Source organism: Halteromyces radiatus, assembly GCF_025201355.1.
Source record: "Halteromyces radiatus strain CBS 162.75 chromosome Unknown BX664scaffold_3, whole genome shotgun sequence".
In the NCBI taxonomy this organism is placed as follows: domain Eukaryota; kingdom Fungi; phylum Mucoromycota; class Mucoromycetes; order Mucorales; family Cunninghamellaceae; genus Halteromyces; species Halteromyces radiatus.
The window spans coordinates 1131859-1154273 of record NW_026251689.1 but is presented as its reverse complement, the minus strand read 5'-3'; the positions used below and the strand labels follow the sequence as shown (position 1 = coordinate 1154273).

At 34.0% G+C, this 22415-nt stretch overlaps 10 protein-coding genes across 10 annotated transcripts; 7 read left to right on the top strand and 3 right to left on the bottom strand.

Annotated features, from left to right (window-relative positions):
- Positions 1-686: 686 nt before the first annotated feature.
- On the bottom strand, positions 687-4990 carry BX664DRAFT_261045 (uncharacterized protein; the record flags this gene model as incomplete). The annotated part of the gene is made up of 19 exons (XM_051540658.1): positions 687-804; positions 860-913; positions 1170-1339; positions 1400-1492; positions 1551-1691; positions 1755-1842; positions 2019-2092; positions 2164-2274; positions 2363-2500; positions 2579-2831; positions 2900-3227; positions 3298-3493; positions 3575-3713; positions 3788-3936; positions 4016-4169; positions 4242-4354; positions 4413-4470; positions 4551-4577; positions 4734-4990. 19 exons carry the CDS (start codon positions 4988-4990, stop codon positions 687-689), a joined length of 2661 nt encoding a protein of 886 aa, XP_051401349.1.
- A 226-nt stretch (positions 4991-5216) lies between these two features.
- BX664DRAFT_328433 (armadillo-type protein) lies at positions 5217-7431 on the top strand. The gene is made up of 5 exons (XM_051544599.1): positions 5217-5500; positions 5582-5770; positions 5845-5976; positions 6094-6282; positions 6348-7431. Exons 1-5 carry the CDS (start codon positions 5282-5284, stop codon positions 7230-7232), a joined length of 1614 nt encoding a protein of 537 aa, XP_051401348.1. The 5' UTR covers positions 5217-5281; the 3' UTR covers positions 7233-7431.
- Positions 7432-8159: 728 nt separating this feature from the next.
- Positions 8160-12244, top strand: BX664DRAFT_357386 (uncharacterized protein). Its single transcript, XM_051547951.1, has 3 exons — positions 8160-8379; positions 8511-9293; positions 9368-12244. The coding sequence occupies exons 1-3, from the start codon at positions 8169-8171 to the stop codon at positions 12211-12213; spliced, it is 3840 nt and encodes a 1279-aa protein (XP_051401347.1). The 5' UTR covers positions 8160-8168; the 3' UTR covers positions 12214-12244.
- A 264-nt stretch (positions 12245-12508) lies between these two features.
- Positions 12509-14667, bottom strand: BX664DRAFT_294266 (uncharacterized protein; the record flags this gene model as incomplete). Its single annotated transcript, XM_051542086.1, has 5 exons — positions 12509-13099; positions 13162-13875; positions 13974-14114; positions 14188-14350; positions 14425-14667. The coding sequence occupies 5 exons, from the start codon at positions 14665-14667 to the stop codon at positions 12681-12683; spliced, it is 1680 nt and encodes a 559-aa protein (XP_051401346.1). The 3' UTR covers positions 12509-12680.
- Positions 14668-14912: 245 nt separating this feature from the next.
- BX664DRAFT_371716 (uncharacterized protein) lies at positions 14913-16418 on the top strand (the record flags this gene model as incomplete). The annotated part of the gene is made up of 5 exons (XM_051548661.1): positions 14913-14943; positions 15006-15041; positions 15112-15211; positions 15290-15854; positions 15930-16418. 5 exons carry the CDS (start codon positions 14913-14915, stop codon positions 16044-16046), a joined length of 849 nt encoding a protein of 282 aa, XP_051401345.1. The 3' UTR covers positions 16047-16418.
- BX664DRAFT_312997 (putative 60S ribosomal protein L27A) lies at positions 16396-17194 on the bottom strand (the record flags this gene model as incomplete). Its single annotated transcript, XM_051542614.1, has 5 exons — positions 16396-16415; positions 16515-16620; positions 16681-16925; positions 17026-17089; positions 17192-17194. The coding sequence occupies 5 exons, from the start codon at positions 17192-17194 to the stop codon at positions 16396-16398; spliced, it is 438 nt and encodes a 145-aa protein (XP_051401344.1).
- Positions 17195-17527: 333 nt separating this feature from the next.
- BX664DRAFT_328416 (40S ribosomal protein S16) lies at positions 17528-18230 on the top strand (the record flags this gene model as incomplete). Its single annotated transcript, XM_051544598.1, has 3 exons — positions 17528-17557; positions 17755-17932; positions 18016-18230. 3 exons carry the CDS (start codon positions 17528-17530, stop codon positions 18228-18230), a joined length of 423 nt encoding a protein of 140 aa, XP_051401343.1.
- Positions 18231-18662: 432 nt separating this feature from the next.
- Positions 18663-20031, top strand: BX664DRAFT_96626 (uncharacterized protein). Its single transcript, XM_051549814.1, has 4 exons — positions 18663-18737; positions 18805-18897; positions 18998-19227; positions 19286-20031. Exons 3-4 carry the CDS (start codon positions 19101-19103, stop codon positions 19933-19935), a joined length of 777 nt encoding a protein of 258 aa, XP_051401342.1. The 5' UTR covers positions 18663-18737; positions 18805-18897; positions 18998-19100; the 3' UTR covers positions 19936-20031.
- A 297-nt stretch (positions 20032-20328) lies between these two features.
- On the top strand, positions 20329-21033 carry BX664DRAFT_328408 (uncharacterized protein). The gene is made up of 4 exons (XM_051544597.1): positions 20329-20401; positions 20462-20619; positions 20680-20812; positions 20870-21033. The coding sequence occupies exons 1-4, from the start codon at positions 20365-20367 to the stop codon at positions 20884-20886; spliced, it is 345 nt and encodes a 114-aa protein (XP_051401341.1). The 5' UTR covers positions 20329-20364; the 3' UTR covers positions 20887-21033.
- Positions 21034-21260: 227 nt separating this feature from the next.
- BX664DRAFT_96604 (uncharacterized protein) lies at positions 21261-22391 on the top strand. Its single transcript, XM_051549813.1, has 3 exons — positions 21261-21809; positions 21906-22086; positions 22157-22391. Exons 1-3 carry the CDS (start codon positions 21622-21624, stop codon positions 22343-22345), a joined length of 558 nt encoding a protein of 185 aa, XP_051401340.1. The 5' UTR covers positions 21261-21621; the 3' UTR covers positions 22346-22391.
- The last annotated feature ends 24 nt before the right edge of the window (positions 22392-22415 follow it).

The following is a 22415-nucleotide window of genomic DNA, read 5'->3' as shown; positions in this document are numbered from 1 at the left end:
AAATAAAGTCAGGAATGGTATTGATATCATACAATTGACTAAGAGAGTTAACATTTTTTCAATGATTGTTAATGATTTTACATTAAAGAATGAGAGGAAGAGATAACTTTATCTGTATAATATATATGTATATATATATATATTATATTACCAAGGAAAGATTTTGGATACTTTAAAACGTCCCGTTCCTCGGATAAAAAAAAACACACACACACATATAGAGTATGATCAGTAAGACTAGGAAATTGATTTTTATATAGTAGCAAATAAAGGAGTGTTTTCATTTTTGTATAAGATCATTGATTAAGTATGATAACAACTTCTACTCTATTACTGTAAAATGGATGATGACCTAATAGACATTCGTTAATTGCTCCCGTTTCTTCTATAAAGGAACTAAATCGCCGATAATGATTCCTCTTTTTTTTTTTTTATTTATTTTTATTCCTGATCTATGACCTGAATACATAGAATCTTTTACAACCTAAAATAGACATGTCAAAAAGAAGGGAGGATATCATTGAAACAGACACATCAACATTCATTTTGATGTGAATATGACATTAGTTACACCGACTTGCATCAAGTTTATCGGTGGTGTAACATCATTGGATGCGACACAATATAATTTTATTTTGCCCAACAGAAGGAAAAAAAAAAAAAAAAGAAAAAGGAGAAATGGAAAACTACATGATTAAACAAGTACCACAGCCTGCTACTTGTTCAGCAAATGGATCAGGATGTTTGGCACCCCATAAAGAAGGAATCATCATATCAGTATTCTCTTGACAATAATCTATTAAACTAAGAGAGAGAAAAAAAAATGAATAATGACTTTCACTAAAAGTGGTTTACTTACGATCGACTAGCTTCGGATACAGGAATACGTTGGATATCTAACTGTTCTTTTAACCTTTCATTCAAATCTAGTAATTTTCGTAATTTCGCTTCAGAGACCGACTGCCGTACCATGATGAGGTAGATAAAGAAGAAAAAGAAAAAGAAGAAGAAAATAAAAAGGAAGAACAGATAAAAATATAAAAAACTTTATTTCTAAAAAAAAAGGAGTGGTATGTTTACAAAATAAAATATGATATGTATAAAAAGGAGGATCAAAGAAAAACAAAAAAAAGGAGCAGTAACAAGGGAGAAGATAAGAAGCTATTCACTTTTTGATCATCCGATGAAGATATTGATATAAAGTTTTACCCGGTCCAATACCTATGATATCTTGAATGCTTTTCTGGGTCATATTAGTCAATGCTTCTAAATTGTGTACTTTATTCATAATCAATCTGTAGTTCTTGGATGTCACGCCTGGCATGCTTCGGAGAATATCCTATTGTATTATTTATATCATGAGTTAATCGTTCAAGGGAGATAATAATGTATAACTTACTTCAGGGGTAACATTGATGGTTGTGTTTACTTGATCTGGGTTGTCAACACCTTTCAAAGCTGCTTCTTCCGCATTTGGCTCATCATGTGTTTCCTAACAAAAACAGAAATAAGTAATAATCATATTAAATGGTTAATTTCTTATTTATTACTTTGAGTTGTTTGAAGATTTTGGTTGTTTCTTGAGGACTGGAAGACCAAATAATACGTAATTCAGGAAAAGCCAATGTCAATAAAGTAAGTTTGGATGATAAATCTGTAACAACAATATTTTCCTTCATTTCCAATACATTCTAATCATAAAAAAGATGTGAATCATTTTATATCCTTCTCCCCCCTTTTTTTTTCTTTATTACCTGAAGCGAAAATGATTTGTTCTGGTCAAATTCAATCAAAAGAATAGGAATCTTATAATGCGCCTTCATATTTTCACATTGAGCGTATCTAGTAAGAATAAACGAAGGTAATCATTGAGTATTTTATTTTATTTTTTTTTTTTAACAGAAGTACATCTAACTTACAATCTTCCAGAGTTTAACGATTGAATTAAATCACTAATAGATTTTCGTTCTACACAAATATCAGGAGCCAAAATAAAATCACCAACGACCAAAGTACACGGCTCAATTTTGACACCTTGAGCATGTAAAATAGGTGGAAGTGAACTTCGGAATTCCCGCATATCAACCACAATCTATATAACAACAACATACAAAAAAAAAGTTAATCCACTGAAAAATAATCATTTCACAATTGTTCATGTACCGTTTGTACACTCGATAATTTGAGATTGCCACCACCATATCTTGAACTGACAGTTCGAATAAAGACATCTTCTTGTTCACTTGGTTTTTGTTTCAGTGGAATAGCCATAACCTATTAGGAATCATAACGATTGTAATAATAATAATAATAAATTAAAGTTTTTGTATCCACTACACTTATACTTTTTTTGTTCACTTACTGATTTCTCCCGAATCAATTTTTCAAAAGCTTCTTTTTCTTTTCGAATCAAACTAAGATACTTTTGTTCTTCCACTGAATTGTCATATATCATAAAATATACACGAACTTGTAAAGATGGATTCAGTGCTCGATACATCTATATGTATAAGAGCAATAAAAAAAAAAAAGAGATTGTTAGTAATGTCATCCTATAATTCATTCTTTCTCTTATTACCTCTACGCGTCGCACAAACGCAGGATCAGGATCATACATAATGATATATCTAGGCTTATAATCTTCTAAAATTTGTTCATCTGTATCATTTTCATAACATTGGATGGTCACCAATGTGCTTGGAGGGATTTCATCAAAGGTCGGTAAAATATCATGTTCACCCAGTTCCATATTAGCAATAATATTATCCATTTCGGTATCATCATTATAGTCACCATCATCGTATTTATCATCATAGTTTGAATCAGTTAACCTAAATAAAAAAAATAGATAGAAATGGAATAAGAATTCAATAAGCATGCATATAAATTAAAATATTACGTTCTTGTTGTATTTTTCACTTCATCACGAAAAGTTTGTGCCAGAGGAGGAGGTCTTGCGTTCAGTGTTGAGGTTGTTGCTGTAGCAGATCCACCGCGAACTCGTCGTCTTTTATTAGGAGGATACCGTTGTGATACCTGAGGTGTATTCGTATTAATCGAGCTTTGGTTTGTCGCACCAATAGTCGCTTGCTGAATCTGTTGCATACCTTTTCGCCATTTGAAATACCGTCCTGCTATCTTTTGCAGCATAGTACGTTTTTGTGAGATATATTGTTGTAGCTGTGCGCAATTGCGTTGATCATCCACCATAACAAGTACCGGTGCACCTAAAAAAATTCAAGAATATAAAGTTGTAAAGTAATCATCATGTATTTCTTCTTCTTTCATTGTATTTACCATGATCTGTATTCGTTGTCACATCCTTTTCAATTTCATCCAGAATATCTTGTAATAATGTCCATTTTGGTTGTTCTTCCAATACAAGACGAATATCCTTCGGTATACTTCCAATCAAATCTGTATTATATTCTTCTTCAGGAGTTGAATCGTATTCGTTATCTGTTGGTTGTACATATACACGTTTTCTTGCTGCCTAATATAGACTATTTCTATCAGTATATACTAGATTTTGATCAATTGCTTTTTTTTTTCAATATATTAAAAACGATTTTACCGTGATAAGTTGATCTGCAGCGTCTAAAAAAAGCCATTGGGATTGTCTTGTATATCTTGTATTTGGCGATGGGGTATTACTTGTAATAACAGTTTCAATAAAGCTGTTGAAAGATACACAATCATAGTTTGTTAGATAACTATATAAAGAATGTAAACATTTGAGTAATTCTTGAAATTCCCTCACTTTTTCTTTTTCTTTTTCTCTACTTACGACAATAATTGACGAAGTACCTTTAAATCACCAACTAGTTGCTTTACGCTTTGTCCTACTTGATGCCATACAGGATCTAGTTGTTGTCGTACAATAGAATCGAATGATTTGAATAAAGAGTTTTCAAAGGTATAATCTGGTACATCCACCTACAGAGTATTATCGAAAAATGAGTGCGTTACTATATATATTTGAATCTTTTCGTTTAAATCAAGATATATTTATTACTCGACTATTTGATTTTCGAACTTCTGACAATGTAGCTTCCATAGATTCGATGAGACCTTGTTGTATCTTTTCCATATATTCTGTCATAGGTTGTCGTAATTCAATGACTTCTTCATTTGCTTGAGTCAAATCATTTGTCACCATCACTTGGAATCTATGGACCAAAAGAAGAAGAAAGAGATTTTTCAGTTAATGATTTCTATATTGATATATATATATATATTACCTTGGCCATAGTTGTACATTTCGCAATTGTAATATTTTCAACATATTTTGAAGAGGAGCGAATCCAGAAGTAAACGCACCAGGTTGATCAGAAAAAGCTTTGATAAATCCTTGCTATAATATAATAGTAAGAGAAAAAAGTTGTCATTCATATTTACTTGGTTAGGTTTACCTCATTTTCTTCTCTGTATATACGTAGTATCAATTCTTCCATCGAGTCAGGTCGTACACTGATATATATATATATATATATATATAAAGACAATTGAGTACAAGGTTTTTTTTTTCCTCCTATTTCTATTTTCCTTACCGATGAGCATTATATATGACGATACCACTAATCAAGCTAGTTGGAATACGTTTCAATAAGAGATCGACTGCAAGGATACGAGACGTTACAGAGAATACACCACTTTGTCGATATAAAGAGGATCTAGAATAAAAGAAGAAGTGAACACAATTTAAAACCAAAATGAAAGTAATTATTACTTACCTTACTTCAGATGGAGTATCATATTCAATAATTTGTAGTCCTACAGATCGTGGAACACCTTCCAAGACTAAACGTTCTTGTATGGCAATATCTTGTTCTTGAGTCGTATTAATCAAAAAAATCAAATGCTTGTCATTGTTACAGTAAAGTTGAAGAAAAGAACAAAATATTTTGAATAGTCCAAGTCCAGGAGATATAATCAATAAACTATCTTCTTCAACAAGATTGGTGAGGATTTGTTTCTGGAACTCTAGCATGAAATAAAAAAAAAAAAAAATGAGAAGTATAAAAAAGGAAGAAGAAGAAAAGAACACGACTCCGCCACTTATGCCAAAAAAAAAAAAAAATCTCGTAAATGCGAAAAAAAAAAAAAAAGATTCAGGGTAATCTTTTTTGGTCCACTTTCATTCTCCACCAGTGACTGTACGAAGCGAACTACGAATACCTCTTTCTTCTTTCCTTTTTTTTTTTTACAGTACTTCTTTTTTTTTTTTCTTCTTCCTTACGTTAGTCTCTCTTTTTCTCGCTCTTCCCTCTTACAATCGATAATGGACAATAAATCAACAGCTAGTCAGCGAAAGACTGCTTTCAAGAACAAGGATACATTCCAAAGTGAACAAGTGAGGAATCGACGACAACAACACACAGTAGAACTCCGGAAACAAAAACGCGAAGCCAACTTGACAAAGCGTCGAAATCTCAACTTTGATCAAGGCATGTCTGAAAGTGACGATGAAGGTGTAGATCAATCTGAAAAGGAATTCGAGGTATAAATAAATAATAATAAATAAATGATTTATTTTTTTCTGTAAAACTAACTTAGATCATAATTTAATGTCTATCTTTAGCTACAGCAACAACTCCAAAGTTTGGTTGCAGCGATTAATAGCAATAACGTTGAACTACAATATGATGCCACTATCAAATTTCGTAAGCTTCTATCAAAAGAACAAAACCCTCCTATTCAACAAGTGATCGATGCTGGCATGGTTCCCAAGTTTGTCGAATTTCTAAGTTCTCGTCATGGTTTACTTCAGGTAATTAAAATAGGAAAAGAAAAAACAAACAAATATAAAAACAATGCTAACCAATATATATATACATTTACTAGTTTGAGGCTGCATGGGCTTTAACAAATGTTGCTTCTGGTACCTCTGAGCAAACTGAAACCGTGATTGCTGCAGGTGCTTTACCCATTTTTATCAAGCTTTTAAGCAGTGATGTCACAGATGTCAAGGAACAAGTAAGAACAATAAAAAAAAAAAAAAAGAAACCAACAAACAAAAAAAAAAAGATTTTATCAGTTGATATACTCTATAATTGATATCATCCTATCTTTTTTTTTTTTTTTTTTTTTTAGGCTGTATGGGCACTTGGAAATATTGCTGGTGATAGTCCAAAATGTCGTGACCACGTATTGGAACTCGGTGCTTTGGGGCCTCTATTGACTATCTTGGGTGAACATCATAAAATCACAATGACAAGAAATGCAACATGGACTCTTTCTAATTTATGTCGAGGAAATACAACAGAATTCCAATGGCAAGCCGTAAGTAGATCGACTAGATCTTTTAAAAACTTCTTTTATCATTTACCATATATTTATATTTTTAGATTTCACCTGCTTTACCAGTCCTTGCTAAATTGATTTATTCATCTGATGAAGAAATATTGATTGATTCATGCTGGGCGTTATCATATCTCTCCAACAGCAATAACGCACATATTCAAGAAGTAGTGGAATCTGGTGTATGTAGACGTCTTGTTGAATTATTGATGCATCCTTCTTCAGCTGTACAATCACCTGCTCTTCGATCGGTGGGGAATATTGTGACTGGTGACGACATGCAAACTCAAGTGATCATCAATTGTGGTGTTCTTCCTGCCTTATTATCATTACTTAGTGGATCCAAGGAAACTTTACGCAAGGAAGCCTGTTGGACTATATCGAATATTACTGCTGGAAACGGCGCTCAGATTCAAGCCGTGATTGATGCTAATCTTATTCCACTATTAATACACAATCTTGCTGCTGGTGATCCAAAAACGAAAAAGGAAGCTTGTTGGGCTATTGTCAATGCAACATCAGGTGGACTCAATAATCCTGCACAAATTCAATACATGGTGTCCCAGGGATGTATCAAACCTCTTTGTGATATACTGACAGCATTGGACAATCGTATTACGTTGGTGGCTTTGGATGGACTAGAAAATATTCTGAAGGTGGGCGCTTTGGAAATGAGACGGGGTGAATGTGACGACAATAGATATGCATTATATATTGAAGATTGCGGAGGGATGGATTCTATTCATCAACTACAATTTAGTGAAAACGAACAAATCTACAAAAAAGCATACAATATCATCAATGTCTTCTTCAGTAATGATGAAGATGAAGCAGGACTTATGGCGGATACTGATCCTTCTCGTGCTGGTGGTTTCCAATTCCAATCTGATGTCAATGTTCCTCAAGGTGGATTCCAATTTGGTCAACCCTAGATGATCATGATATCCTTTTTCCTTCTTTTATTACTCTTTATACATCTCCCTTAGTTTTTAGTTTATCTTTATCATTAGTGTACATTTTTTTTTTTATTTTGAATCAGTCAATTACACTCACACACACATATATTCATTTATCTTAGTCACTCCACTTTTTAGTCTTGAAGACACATATCATGATTTCTACCTATTTTCCTTTTGATATCTTTTTTTTTTTTTTTTTTTTAATAAAACTTTTCATTTTATTTGTTTATTTTTTGGTCTCATTATTATTAGGATAAAAATGATTTAATAGTACACCAACGAGTTTAACTAGTTTGTTATTGTTAAAAAAGTAAGAAGCAGAATGGAAATGCTGATTATCTTTTTTACTACGTTGTCGTTCCTGAAACCATTTTCGATTCTTTTCCTTTGTATCTTGAACTATATTTTTGACAGAATATGTTCGAGTTGCTTTCTTATGAAATGAATATGTTTGAGATGCTTTATTATCGGATGATTGTAATAATGTTTCGATCTCGGGCTTTGAGTGATTTATCGTGAAGTGCATATTATATTATATAAAAAGAAAAAGATCAAAACCCAATTATAGTAACAAACTATCAAAAAAAATTTTACCTTTTCTTTTGAAGAAAACCATTGCTTTGGAAATAGAATTCCTTTCATTTTTATTTTTTATAGAGTTTTATAAAGGATTATTTTCTCTAGAGTTTCAGAAAAAAAAAAACAGTAAAAGAGGAAGGAATGCAATCACAGCTTTTATAAATTCAAAAACTTTCCGAATTGTCAGCTATAATAAAACGCATAACAAGCTTGTCTGCTACAAGGATTTTGTTCGGGGGTTGAATTTAAGTCCTTTTCATCCCTCAAATCTATTTTCACTTTTACAATTCTCTTTTTCTTTCTTATACAAACGAAAAACTTAAATCATCTATGAATGATAGCGACGACTCCAATTCTTCTTTTACATTCAACTCTTTAGTATTTTCACCACCACCACCACCACAAACAACACCACCATCACAACAGCAACAACAACAGCAACAACAACGACAACAACAACAACAAGCATCTACTAGTGACCATATTCAAGTATCAGAGAACAAAAATGTTCAAGCCGCTTTTGACCAATTGACACGAAAAGGTAAAGCACTTTCCCTTTATTCTCTCTATCTCCCTCTCTCTGTTTTACACGCATTCAGTCAAATTCAATCTATCCATTAAAGAAACACTTTGATTTATTCAATATAAACTAATTTTCATTCTTGTTTCTAGATAATTCAACATCAAAAACTTCATCTTCTCCACCAGCTTCATTTACTCAACGACTTATTGATCGAGGTATACCAGTACCTTCATTTCCGAGTTGGGATCGTCCTCGTTCAAACCATACTCATCATTCTTCAAGTGGAACTGATCAAGACTTATCTTCTTCCAGTGGTTCTTTGATGAACGAGTTTGATTCTAGTGCATATTTTGGTTTATCTCCTTTTGTCACTTCATCCTTCTCAACAACAGGAATGTCACATCATGGCAACCAGTATAACAATAACAACACCAGTATTAATAGTCAAGGTTCCAATGAAACTGGTCATCCATCTATAACAAGGGCTCCCTATAGTGATTCGAGATACTTTTCTCTACGACATCGATATGAACATGAAAATGGGCCACCTCATCATCAACGACACAATACACGACATAGAAACGGTTCTGACGACGACGATGATGACGAAGACGATGACGAAGAAACCACTGGCAACTTCTCTCCTGACATGATGAAAGCAGGTCGATTGCATAATAACCGGTTACAACATATACAACATGAAGACAGTGATATTGAACTATCAGATGATGATTTGGAAAAACAACATTCTCCTGGATTGGCACCTCCTATAAACACTTCTCATCATCACAACGATCATCATCATTATCATCATACCGCCTCACCTTTTCTCTGGAGGACAGCTGCTGGAAATAGACGGAAGACTGAAAGTGGTAAAGCAAGATCACCATCTCCTTTGGCCCCTTTTTCTTCATCAGTTTCTCATCAACAAGGTATTTGGATTTATACTGTTACCAAAAAAAAAAAAGTGATGATAATATTAAATTCCTTTAACAATTTGATATAGATTCAAGTAATACTACTTATGATGACGATGAAATGGTACCTCCTTCATCTATGGATAGGTTCAACAAGATTCTAGCCATGAAAGGTTATACAAAAGATGCATTACCGTCTTTGGATGATCACGACGAAAAACATCAACAATATTTTCCTATGGTTCCACCATCACCACCACAGCTACCGCCTTTGGACTTATCAACAACATCAAAATTGGATTCAACGACTACAACAACACCAGCATCTAATAAACTCGCAAGGAAAAGTCCACGATCCCACTTGTTGCAATCACCAGTATTTGAAGTTGTCAATGCAAACACCGTCAAGGATCGCTACCTATTTCTTTTCAACGATCTATTATTGATATGCAAACCTATTATGGATGAAAACATCATTGTTGGTGGAGGCTCTGTACGTAATAGTGAAAATGGAGGCCATGGTGATACTCGATATCGTTTTAGACCCAATGAAAACAGTTTATTCCAAGTCAAGAATATTGTTGAACTCAGCAAACTCACTCTCTATTTGACTCCAGAAGATCAACTTTTGCGACGACAACATCAACAACAACAACAACAACAACAACAACAACAACAACAACAAGGTGTGTCTTCTCCTACGCCACCTCGAAAGATGCATCCTATCTTGGCAACAGCTTTACGAAAATTCAAATCTAGTGCGGAATCTGGTATTGACTATCTTTTAAGCAAACAAGTATTGACATTGGATCCTCTTAGTATTGCCAACTTTCTATTCAAGACACCAGATCTCAACCGAAGACAACTTGGAGCCTATCTTGGGGATAGGAAACATGGGGATATTTATGATGCTTTTCTGGATTGTTTCCGTTTAGTTGGTCTTCGATTAGATGAAGCTTTACGCATTTTATTGACAACTTTTCGCCTACCTAGTCATTGGGAATCTTTGGAATACGTGATTGAACGATTCGCTAAAAAGTGGCATGATGCAAATCAAAATGTGGTCAAGTTTCATGAAGATATGGTTGTCAAGGTAGTAGTGGCTATGCTCTTCCTCAATGCCGAAATTTGGTACGATGCCGATAGTAATAAGGATGTTTTTTGGTACGCCAGGAAAGAAAAAGAAAAAAGTGACCGACAACGATTGACTCGACGTGCAACGACCATGGATCAATATCGCGACAATATATCCACACCATCACCACCAGAGGAAAAAACATCGTCTTTCTCCGCTATGACAACAAGATCTTCCACTGTAGCTGATCGTGGACAATATCAACATCGCCACCATCATCTACATCACAGAGATAGTGTCGCTGTGGAGCCTCTTCATTACATTACAGCTTTACGTGAAAAATCTGGACAACCCCATCAAACAACTTTACAAGAATTCTTGGAGAGATGGACTCATTTTGATCAGTATACTTTGGTACCTCGAGAATTTATGGAAGAAATGTATCGATCGATTTTAAATGAACGCTTGGAAACTGGCAGGGATAACAAGGCAACGACATCTACATCAAACAATGATATCACAAATTCTCCCGATCATGATGAAGAAAATGAAACTGATGACTATGAAAACTATGATAACGACATCGAAGACAATAGCGAAATCATCACAGTAACACCTCATCGACTTCCAACACGATTGATCAAGGGTGTAGCATCCGCAGAAATTACTTTGTCCATTCCACAACCTGATGCCGGTCTTCAAATTAAGCTACGTGGACAAGATTTAGTGATTCAACCCAATGTTCTCGATTTTTCTACTTCAAATACACAATCCTTCACCATCACCGGCAACACTCTAGGACGTACCAGTCTTATGTTTATCAAATCTGGAATTCATGCAGGGAACTATGTCAGTCCAGCTTTACCAAGAACCAAGACCATTGTAGTGGAACGACCTTTTATGCGATTCACTTTCCAGATTGCTTTCAGTCATACCGATATACGTGCTGTCAAAGCAGCAGCGATCAAAGCAGCAAGAGCAGCAGCAGCGAAAACTACATCTACTAGTGGAAACAACAATGATAATGACGATACCCATGGTGGCAAAAATATAGAAAACACCAACAACCATTCCAACAAATTGACATCACCCATTACTCCAACATCACAAACTCCTGTGCAAGACGAATCGGATGAAGCACTCTCAGCATCAACAGTAGCACAAGATGGATCAGGTATTGTGACATCAAGCAAATCGACTATGGTAAAACGACGGTATATGTTTAGTGTGGAAACAGAAAACGAGAAACTGGCGTGGATGTACCATCTGGCGAATTTATGTGGATGTGTTGTGCTTGTAGGTGGTGGAGACTCAACATCATCATCGAAAACAATTAAGAACATTCACAAGAAACGCCCCATGTCAACAAATTCAACAGCTTCAGCATCATCATCATCTATATTGGCAACACCATCATCATCATCATCATCATCACTATCATCTGCGGAAGAACGTGTAGCATTACAAGTACTAAAGGAATTATTACTGGCAGATGAAGTGAAAAAAGGGACGGCTAGTGTGACTATGCGGTCAGCAGCAGCAGCAGCGGCAGCAGCAACAGCAACAGGGACGAACAAGGATGATACTGAAGAGAACAAAGGTGAACATCAGCAAGAGATGGTCATCTCAAAGGACGATACAACTGATACAAGGATAACATCAACAGACAATGGTAAAATTCTATCGCAACAAAAGAAAAAAGATGATGCCAGTGGTGAAAATAGCCGTAGCTCTCTGATCTCCTTATCTGGTGGTGGCACCAATGTGGTTACCAAACGCGGTCATGAAATCATAAAGTTGGTTGTCCAGAATTCGATGGTGCCTTTTATGTTGGGATTTTTACGTAGTCAGATTGAATAGTGTATGTGTCCATCAGTTAGTCCTCCATGACAAATATTTTATTTCATTCTTTTTTTTTTTTTTTTTTTTAATAATAAAGAATCCAATTCTTACTTTTTGATTTATGTTTATGTCTTATTATGTATAATATCATAGAATCATTCATATAACAATGTACTTGTCAATATGATCCAAATATTCGAGTTTTATCTATATAATAAACTGGACCTGTGAAAATAAAAAATGATAGGATTATGATAAGATCCAAATCCATTTTATTCCTATTTGAATGCTAGCTACTTGCCAATGATCGAGGATGTAGATATGATAGTAATACAGTAATAGTAGGAAAATAAACATGGATATGACTTTATTGATTTGAATAGTTGTAGTATTATTAAAATCTATGGATCTATCTATATAAACAAATAAAGTGATACAAAGCTAAATACATCATCATCATCTTCACCAAGAGAGAATGCTTCAAACTATTGTAATTTTGATTTGATATTGCCTCCAGCTGACCGTTGTACCATTCTGCGGTATAATTGTTGAATGATCCATCGTCCTATCCATAGACACACCATGACTATTGACGCAAACAAAAGATAGATATCCAGATTATAGACCTTAAAGAAAGTCATGTTCCTTGATGCTTCAAACCGATGGGATACTCCAGCAAATACCACCTCTTCGATCAAATCAGCACCACGTTGCACAGCATGTTGTGAGTGTATTTGAATCAGAGCACTGTAGCGTTTGACGTTGTTACGGATTTTATAACCCAAGTTACTATTGTCTTGTGTATTGTCAACTAATGTTCTCAATAATGCCGCGGTATTTGACACTGTATCATCACGATCTAGACGCACTCCTAATCCTTGATCTTCCATATTCCGAGCTGCACCTATATCAAAAAAAAAAAAGGATGTTAGGATTGATCCTGTAGTTTCTACCTTTGATTATTACCTAATTGATCTCCTACAAAAGGAAACACAGCCATTGGTACAGCGGCATAAAGGGATTCGTATAAAGAACCAGCTCCACCATGAGTTAAAAAAACCGCTGTAGAAGAATGTTGAAGAATTGCCATTTGTGGGGCCCAAGACGATATGAACACATCCGAACGAGACTTAATATCCAGTAATGTATATTCCTTTTGTTGAAGTGTGATATATTTGCTATGTTGCGATACTTTATCTGCGAATCCATCGGCCCATATTACACCATCGATATCACCAACATCCAACAAAGAGAGTAGAGAAGACCATATCAATTGTCGATCCAAAAGAGAAGGAATAGCATTTTGTCCAAAGGCCACATAGATCACACGATTATGTCGATCCAAAAATGTTTCATAAGGCGTGTTCTTAAGACTTTGATAATGTTGCGGTAAAATCGGTCCAATGAATTCCACAAGTGGTCCTAAAGGGCGAGCGTTTTCTAATCCAAATGCTGTGTTTACTAGTTTGAGCGAATTTCTCCAAGATGCCATCGTATCTGCTGATGCTACTATTCCAAGATCCTTTTTGATCTTTGCAACATTCATCAATGTATTGAAATTGCGCCACAAAAAGCTCGCTGTAAAGAGGTAGTTGTGATGAATACGTTCGAACAAACTAAGTTGATTATTGTGGACACCATAAAGACTAATGCCACTACCAATAAAACTTGCACGTGCATCTAGTTATTCGTCAAAAAAAAAAAAAACAATTGTAAGATATGGAATGTATAGATCGTTTATCGACCTTTTTTTTTTTTTTTTTGATTTCTTTCTTTACCTGGAGCGATAGCCAAAGTGGATGTAATAACAAACGGCAAATTATGGAACCGAGCAGCTTCAATACAAGAATCCACAAAGTGATCACAGATAACCAAATTAATTTGCCTTGTCTTGATCAATTCCTTGAAAGCATTGTATTCTTAAAAAGAGAGTGAGAAAAAAAAAAGAAAATCAAGGGTTGAACCGAAAGAAGTGTTGATCTCTATTTTTACCTGAGGAGTAGGCATCTGCAATGTGACCAATCAAAGTACCCATAACAGTATTAGGATCAAGATGCTTGTTGTCTTCAAAAATGATATGTTGTTTTGGTACAGTAGGTGGACCAACCGAAATAGTGTCAATACCATACTTTTTCCCAAATCGAGAGTGATCATCCTATGAAATAACGTTTAGTGTTTTCTTAAAAAAAATAAAATAAAAAAAAATAAAAGAAACTAGTGAGAATTTACCCTTGTTGCAAAAGTCACGTTGTGTCCTCTTGTTTCCAATTCATTCAGAATAGCTAATACCCAGTTTGCATGTGTTGATCCACCCACTGTACAAGCAAATAGTATATTCTTGGAAGTTCGAAAAGTTGGATTGAGTTCTTCCAAAGATTGCTGTTTCGTAGATAGAGCTGATGTAAAAGCTTGTTGAAAAAATAAAGCCAAAACGAAATAACGCGCAGCAGATAAAATACGGACCAGGTACATTTGTTAGAAAAAGGAAAAGAACAATGCAATGAACCAGGGAACCGTTGAAATTCAAAAAAACGGACTTCCAATTTCAGGCAGGCCTTGGCATTTCGTTTTGCAGTGGGACAAAAATAGTTCCACGCGCTTTCAAAATTAGGATTTCCTCTTTTTTCCTTTCTTTTCTTTCTTTCCTCTTCTTTTTTTTATTTTTATTTTTATTTTTTATTTTTATTTTTTATTTCATACCTATCTTTTATATCACCATGACTATAGGCAATCTCCAAGTTACTGCAGGTAAAAAAAATATATATATACTTATATGGTTTTATCTTATTCATACTTTTTTTTATTATTAGTTACTATCCGTGGTCTTGCTGAAAACGGGTTGAATAGTAAGTTATTAAAAAGAACGAACAGATGAATAAACATCATTTGCTTACCTTTCCTTTTTTTCCTTTAAAGATATCAACGCTTTTTTGGGTTGTTACATTGTATCTACTGATAAACATCGTACACAAAGTCAACGAGGTCCTGAACCTCAATGGAATCAAACTCTTACAATGTAAGTTGAAGTTTAGCCAGTTAATATCAAGTTTTATTATTAACAACCAATAAAATTTCGATTTGATTTGAATATTAGACCTATTCCTGAAGGCCATAACGAATTACACTTGGAAATTATTAATGAAAATCCTTCTGATTCTGGTGTTATTGGTGTGGGTAGATTTGATTTGACACCTGTGATCTATCAAAATCAAAGAGAAGAGGTTTGGATTCCTATTCACCCAACCAACAATAATGCTTCCACTCTAGGTCATCTTTTGATTCGAATTGAAAAGCAACATTATCAACCTTCATCTGATTATCCACCTCCTCCTCCAAATTATTCTGGATCTTTCGCAAGTAATGAATATCCTCAAGAAAAGCAACATCATCAACAACAACAACCACCTGCCTTTGGTCAACCCGATCGACAATCTTCATTTGCATCTCTTGGTCCTGAACAACCTATTCCTGATAATTATGGTGCTGGTAATCCTCCTCCCTTTACTCCTCCTGCCACATCTTCCAACGATCCTCCAGCATACCCTTCAGCTTATCCTCCATCTTATCCACAACATAACCAACAACAAGGTTTTCAAATGCCTGGAACATCTCAACCCGACAAAGCATCGCAAGATCAAGATAAATCAACTGATTGGAAGGTAAGTTGGAAACAAAAAGAGAACAAGATAACAATAAGTGGAAACTGAATTATTTTTTTTTTTTTTTTTTTATAGAAATACGGTGGAATTGCTCTTGGTGCAGCTGGAGCCCTTGGACTTGGAGCATTTGTGGCACATGAAATCAAGGAACATAAAGAAGAAAAACATCATCAGCATCATTACAAGCATTGATATCTCAAGATATATTTCTTTTGTATTCTATTCAGTCCAATGACACATCAGTAGTTTTAGTTTTATCCTCCCTGTCGTCTATTCAATAAAAAAAAAAAAGAAATGAAGTCCTTCTACTTTTATTACATGATCTTCGTCATTATTGTCAAATTCAGTGTAATCTATCTTCAACGTTATTCATCCATCCTATTGAATTCAGCATTTTCTATTCTATTATCATTGATCATTATCTTTATTTGTTGCATAAATCAGCCATCATCCCTCATCCCAACATAAGATCATAAAATAGTAAGATCAAACATGTTTTTTTTATTATAAAAGTAAGATAACAAAAAAAAAAAAGGTACATTTAAGCAATGAGTTCAACAACTATAATGGAAATAAAAAAAAAATATCAGTCATCATGACACATTGATCACCATCAAATCGATGATATAATCCCTCCCACTCTGATTTCAATATTCTTACCACCACCAGCAGCCTTGATTTTTTCTTCAGCACGACGGGAGACGAATCGAGTACGAACAATGACAGGTTGAGAGACACGACCCTTAGCCAAAACCTTACCGTAACCCTATAATAAAAAATAAATTAAATCTGGATTCCTAATAATAATAGTAATATATATACTTACGTTTTGAAGAGCATCAATGACAGGAACCTTTTCAGTGTTCTTGTATTGTTCACGGACACCTTCACCAGCCAAAGTCCAGATTTGATCCAAATTGACGACAGGACGCCAGGTAGGATTCTTCTTCAAGTGGAAATGACGCATACCGACCTTACCAAAGTAACCAGGATGGTACTTATCCATGTTGATACGATGATGATGTTGACCACCAGCAAGACCACGACCACCAGGATGCTTTCTGTGCTTACCTATAAATGGACAAATTCAAAATAATGATAATAATATAGGTTCAATATTCATGTCGATGGATATTTGATGCTTTTCATTGTTGTTTGTCTTATCATTTACCAACACGACCGTGACCAGCGGAAACGTGACCACGCTTCTTTCTGTTGTGATGCAATCTAGTAGGCTATATGCATGGAAAGAATAATGATTAGAAAATTTTGGATAATAACGATTTGCTGTTTAGATAGATGGATGGATGGATGTTTTCTATATTCATGCTTCTTACCATAGCTGATAACTAGAAGATAAGAGAAGGGAAAAAAAATTCAAAGGTAGAGAGGTCCATACTACTCTAGCAGCCTGTAACGGGCTAGAGCTCCAGTCCGGGTTTTTCATTTCCCGCCAGGCATGTTTTTTGTTGTCCACTTTTTGAATTTTGTAGGATTCCCTTTTTTCCCTCCCTCATTAAAGGTAAAAGAAAAAGACACCCATACATCGAAAAAAAAAAGATATCCATCCATCCGTGCATCCATCCATCCATATCATCCTTCTTCCTTTTTTTCTTTTTCTTTTATTGACTTCATCATATACTGAATTTATCACTTTTTTTGATTCTCTAGATATGGAAGCTGTTCAAACTTTCGGTCGCAAGGTGTGTAACGATTAAAAAAAAAGTGGACATGGGATTATCATGAAAGATATCGAATTGGGAAGAACGACAAATGCAGAAAAATAAAATAAAAAAAAAAAAAGAGGAACGATACAATAGAAAGGACAATAGGATCAAACTACAGGAGAATACATTAATCTGACTATTACTTTTTTTTTTTTTTTTTTTTTTAATTCTAGAAAACCGCTACTGCTGTTGCCCACTGCAAGCGTGGACGTGGTCTCATTCGTGTCAATGGTTCTCCTCTTGAACTCCTTGAACCTGAAATCTTGAAGTTCAAGGTTTACGAAGTTGTCCTTCTCCTTGGTGAAGAACGTTTCGCTAACGTTGATATTCGTCTCCGTGTCCAAGGTGGTGGTAAGTAATATCATATAAGAATATATCATATAATCTGATATGGATCTAAATCATCCTTCTTTTTTTTTTTTTTATTTTTTAAGGTCACACCTCTCAAATCTATGCTATCCGTCAAGCTCTTGCCAAGGCCATTGTTGCTTTCTACCAAAAGTACGTTGACGAAGCTGCCAAGAAGGAAATCAAGGAAATTCTTGTCCAATATGATCGTACTCTCCTTGTTGCTGATCCTCGTCGTTGCGAACCCAAGAAGTTTGGTGGTCCTGGTGCTCGTGCTCGTTTCCAAAAGTCTTACCGTTAAACGTTTGGAAACAAATTGGTGGTGTTTTTACTACTCATATTTTTTTTTACATTACTATCATCATTACTTTCTTTGTTTTTATATACAGCTCCCTCTTTTGTTCTTTTGTTTTTTTTGAAAAATAAATTACAATATGTACGTTTTCGACTTTATTCATGGTAATTAGGTATAGGGTATTGATGATGTATGATCATACTAGTGATGGAATATCTGATGATGATATATGGTAATATATGATTAGTGATGATGTATGATAATATAAGGTAGTGATGTTGATGATATATGATGATGATGAGGACAATGACTCCAGGAATAGGTCGATAATCGTCCGTTCAGCTTGATGTGTGGTCATAGTCTATCTTGATTTTTTTTATAGTTTTTGATCACCGACAATCTTTCTTTTTTTTTATATTTTCCTTTCTTTTCTTTTCTTTTTTTTTTTCCATTCACCACTGAACTTTTCTTTTTGTCTCGTCATGTCTAGTAGAACTATTCGTCTTGGTTACGGTAATAAATAAATGGTCTTGTTTATATCTAATTAACTTTTATTTTCTTTGACGTATATCTCTTGTAGTTCCCGAGCATTTCTCAACTCCTTTGTATATTGCTAAAGAACAAGGATTCTTCCGCGATAACAATGTCAATGTGGAGCTTGTCTGTTGTCCAGGTAAAACCAAAAAAAAAAGAAAAAAGTTGTTTATATCATTCTTTCTGTATTGTTTGGAAATACTCAATTTATTTATATATTCATGTTTATCATGTATTAGGTGGCACTGGCGAAGTAGGTTTTATATATAAAAAAAAAAGTCTATATTTTTAAAAGTAGGATGGTTTCACCTTGTATTATCCTGGTTTTTTTTTCTTCTTTAGATGACTGCCAAATTGGAAGATAAAAGTTTGGATGTAGCAATTGCTTTGACAGAAGGTCTAGTTGCTGGTATTAGTAAAGGTCAAGATTGGTACAAAATTATAGGAACATATGTAGATGCACCATTATGTAAGTTGATAATATATATGTAGATAATAGCATGATACAAAATATTTATATATCGTAGGTTGGGCTATCTCGACAGGACAAGAATCACGTCATCATTCTGTTGATAGTTTACATAAAAGCAATTGTGGTATTTCTCGTTATGGTTCTGGATCTCAAATCATGGCTTACGTATTAGCAGATCAACAAGGTTGGTTGAACAACAAGAAAACCGGTGAACATTCGGATGCACCTATGAATTTTACTGTTCTCAACAATTTCAAAGCAATGCGTGACTCTGTCAATGATGGATCTACCGATTTTTTTATGTGGGAATTATTTACTACCAAACCATATCATGATTCAAAGGAAGTACGATGTATTGGAAAGATTACACCTCCTTGGCCTGCTTTTATGTTTGCTGCTCATGTAGATGTTTTGGATGCACCCGAATTACCTCGTGTTTTGAATGCTATTCAAAAGGCCACTACTTTATTTATGGAACAAAAGGAAGATGAATCAGTGAAACATATTATCCGTATTTTAGATTATCAAGAAGAAGATGTCCATAATTGGTTCAAGACTGTTCATTATGCTCCTGATCATACTGGAATCTCTCGACGTGCTATTCAAGTGACTTTATCTACGTTGCAAAAGGCTGGTGTGATTGGTGAAAAGGTGCCTTCCATGGATGATCTCTGTTATTTGAAAGTAGGTCAACTTATAGAATAGTACAATAACCATTATTATATTATATGTTACTCTCTCCATAGTTTTTATATAAAAATAAAAAATGTATGTTTACTCACTTGTGATTTGAATGTTGATACGATTATTCACAAAAATTCATTCAAGAATGGCTATTGTCGAAAAGTGGACCTTATTTTTTTTTTTTTTACTTGGATGATCATCCGTAAAACTCCATTGAGGAAGTTCTAAATGTCAAAAATGAACCATAATTTTTCTCTTTTTTCTATTCGAATGTTGATACAATAATGCATAAACAATATATGAATTAAAAATACAATCGAAGTGATCACTCATCAAATCCTTTTTTAAAACGCCGTTGCTTTTTTTGGTTTTCTCGCCTTAGTCCATCATTTTTAAAGAAATTTCTTTTGTCTCTTTTTTTCTCACCTTTTCATTTATCATTATCTTTTTATGCTTCAACCCATTCGAAAATTTTCAACATCTTCAGGTATAACCATAAAATTAGAAATATATATAAATGTATCAACATCTTTCCTTTTATTATTAGTTCAAAGGCAACTTTTCGCGGTAATTGCTCGAGACCATCCTGGTGAAGAAGGTTTACAACGTCGTCTTTCTGTTAGAAATGAACACATAGGAAAAGCCAAAGAAGCACATGAACATGGTACTCTCAAAATGGGTGGTGCTTTATTGGATTCTCACGAGGTATCTTCTATTTATATTCATTACCTAAGAACTTACCTTTTTTTTTTTTTGGTCATGTAGAATGGCAAAATGCTTGGTAGCTTGCTGGTTATAGAAGCTGATTCTCTTGAGAAGGCAAAAGCTTTTGTAGAAAGTGATATTTACGTTCGTGGTAATGTTTGGAAATCGTGGGAAATTGTTCCTTACAAAGGAGGTAAATGGACGTGATGAAATGCTTGTATCAGTTACTCACTTGTATTTACATTTATAGCTTTTGGTGTCAAATGAATTTTTATTATTATTAGTATTTTTCTGATTTGACAATAAAGCATTCTTACTTGTCCGTTTTTACTCTATCTTCCTTCTCTCCTTCACCATGTCTCTATCGAATTGGATGATCAACAAGCATTTTCACTTTATTCAATAATAAATGAGGGAATTCAAAAATAAGATATCGCAAAAATAGAAAATAAAATATCGTAAGGAAAGAACATAGATGACAGAAGAAAAAAAAAATAATTGATACATAATCCAAATTGAATACAAGAAGAAAAGGAGTGGCAGTAGTTTCCATTGAGTATAAGAGATTTTAAATAACAGAAAAAAAATATATATTTAGTCATCATATCCATTTTTTTTATATATTTATTTTAACTTACCTGTAGAAAATCATTAAATGCATCGTCATGAAGAGGCGATAACATATATTCATACGTTGCTGTTTACAGGTTGATTATATAATTTGAATTGGAAACACCAAAGGAGATTGTTTTTTTAAAAAAAAAGAAGAGAATGATTAATATACTGTATCATCAATCCATGTGTTTTGACATATTCTGGAGTGATATCTGAAAAAGTGGTAATGCGACATCCATCTTGGATATTTTTTATTTTATAATATCACGAAATTATTTTTTTGTGACCCGACAAAATCTTTGAAAACTGTAAAAATTTCGTTACACATTATTTTTTTTTTTCGTTCTTTTTCCTTTTCTATTTTATTTTATACTTATTAATTTAGATATGGTTTATCAAACAAATGATCAAAAAGTATCTTTGAAACAGATTTTAGAACGTTCAAAACTACAAGCGTCGAAGATTAGTCAACAAGATCTACCTCCTATTGAACGTGGCTTGGAACAAATTGACTCCCAAACGAAGAAACTCTCTAGCAAAACGATTCAGAAAGATGACAATGTGGATATTAGAGCGTATGTATACTTTACACTGTTTGTGTGTGTGTTGTAAGTAGAAAGAGTAGGATTATCATACTAAGATTTTTTTTTTCTTTTAATAAACCAAAATAGACACTATTTCTTAGCACAGAGTGGAGTGAATACACAAGTTCTTATGCGAGAGCTTGGTACGATTCATCTTGGTGTTCCAATAGAACAACGACAACCTATTCAAGATACCGATGTTGATGGCTACTTTTATCAAAGACGAACACATACCATTATCGACTTGATCCAAAGTGAAAAACAAGAGGTAGGAGAATATATATATATAGTAACAACTCGTCAAACTTTTTTTTTTTTTTTTTTTTTTTTTGTATTAGATCATTCGAGACTCAGAAACAGCATTTGAACAAGATCTCCAGTCAACTTGGGCAAAGGATCAAACGACTATTTATCAAAGTATCATGCCAACAGAAAAACCTTCAGCAGCAAATATGGACATTAGCAAACTCAAACTAGATTTATCCAAAGTGGTTGGTGCTGATTTTTCATCAACCGTAGTAGTTTAATATATACAATTATTCCCATACAATAAATAAATAAGTAAAATAATAATAAATATATATAATATATATATCT

Coding starts and splice junctions, on each gene's coding strand:
- BX664DRAFT_328433 (XM_051544599.1), top strand. CDS start 5,282: ATGGACAATAAATCAACAGCTAGTCAGCGAAAGACTGCTTTCAAGAAC. Junction 5,501..5,581: donor AATCTGAAAAGGAATTCGAG/GTATAAATAAAT, acceptor GTCTATCTTTAG/CTACAGCAACAACTCCAAAG. Junction 5,977..6,093: donor TCACAGATGTCAAGGAACAA/GTAAGAACAATA, acceptor TTTTTTTTTTAG/GCTGTATGGGCACTTGGAAA.
- BX664DRAFT_357386 (XM_051547951.1), top strand. CDS start 8,169: ATGAATGATAGCGACGACTCCAATTCTTCTTTTACATTCAACTCTTTA. Junction 8,380..8,510: donor TGACCAATTGACACGAAAAG/GTAAAGCACTTT, acceptor TCTTGTTTCTAG/ATAATTCAACATCAAAAACT. Junction 9,294..9,367: donor ATCAGTTTCTCATCAACAAG/GTATTTGGATTT, acceptor AATTTGATATAG/ATTCAAGTAATACTACTTAT.
- BX664DRAFT_96626 (XM_051549814.1), top strand. CDS start 19,101: ATGACTGCCAAATTGGAAGATAAAAGTTTGGATGTAGCAATTGCTTTG. Junction 19,228..19,285: donor ATATGTAGATGCACCATTAT/GTAAGTTGATAA, acceptor TATATATCGTAG/GTTGGGCTATCTCGACAGGA.
- BX664DRAFT_328408 (XM_051544597.1), top strand. CDS start 20,365: ATGCTTCAACCCATTCGAAAATTTTCAACATCTTCAG. Junction 20,402..20,461: donor AAAATTTTCAACATCTTCAG/GTATAACCATAA, acceptor TTTTATTATTAG/TTCAAAGGCAACTTTTCGCG. Junction 20,620..20,679: donor CTTTATTGGATTCTCACGAG/GTATCTTCTATT, acceptor TTGGTCATGTAG/AATGGCAAAATGCTTGGTAG.
- BX664DRAFT_96604 (XM_051549813.1), top strand. CDS start 21,622: ATGGTTTATCAAACAAATGATCAAAAAGTATCTTTGAAACAGATTTTA. Junction 21,810..21,905: donor GACAATGTGGATATTAGAGC/GTATGTATACTT, acceptor AAACCAAAATAG/ACACTATTTCTTAGCACAGA. Junction 22,087..22,156: donor TCCAAAGTGAAAAACAAGAG/GTAGGAGAATAT, acceptor TTTTTGTATTAG/ATCATTCGAGACTCAGAAAC.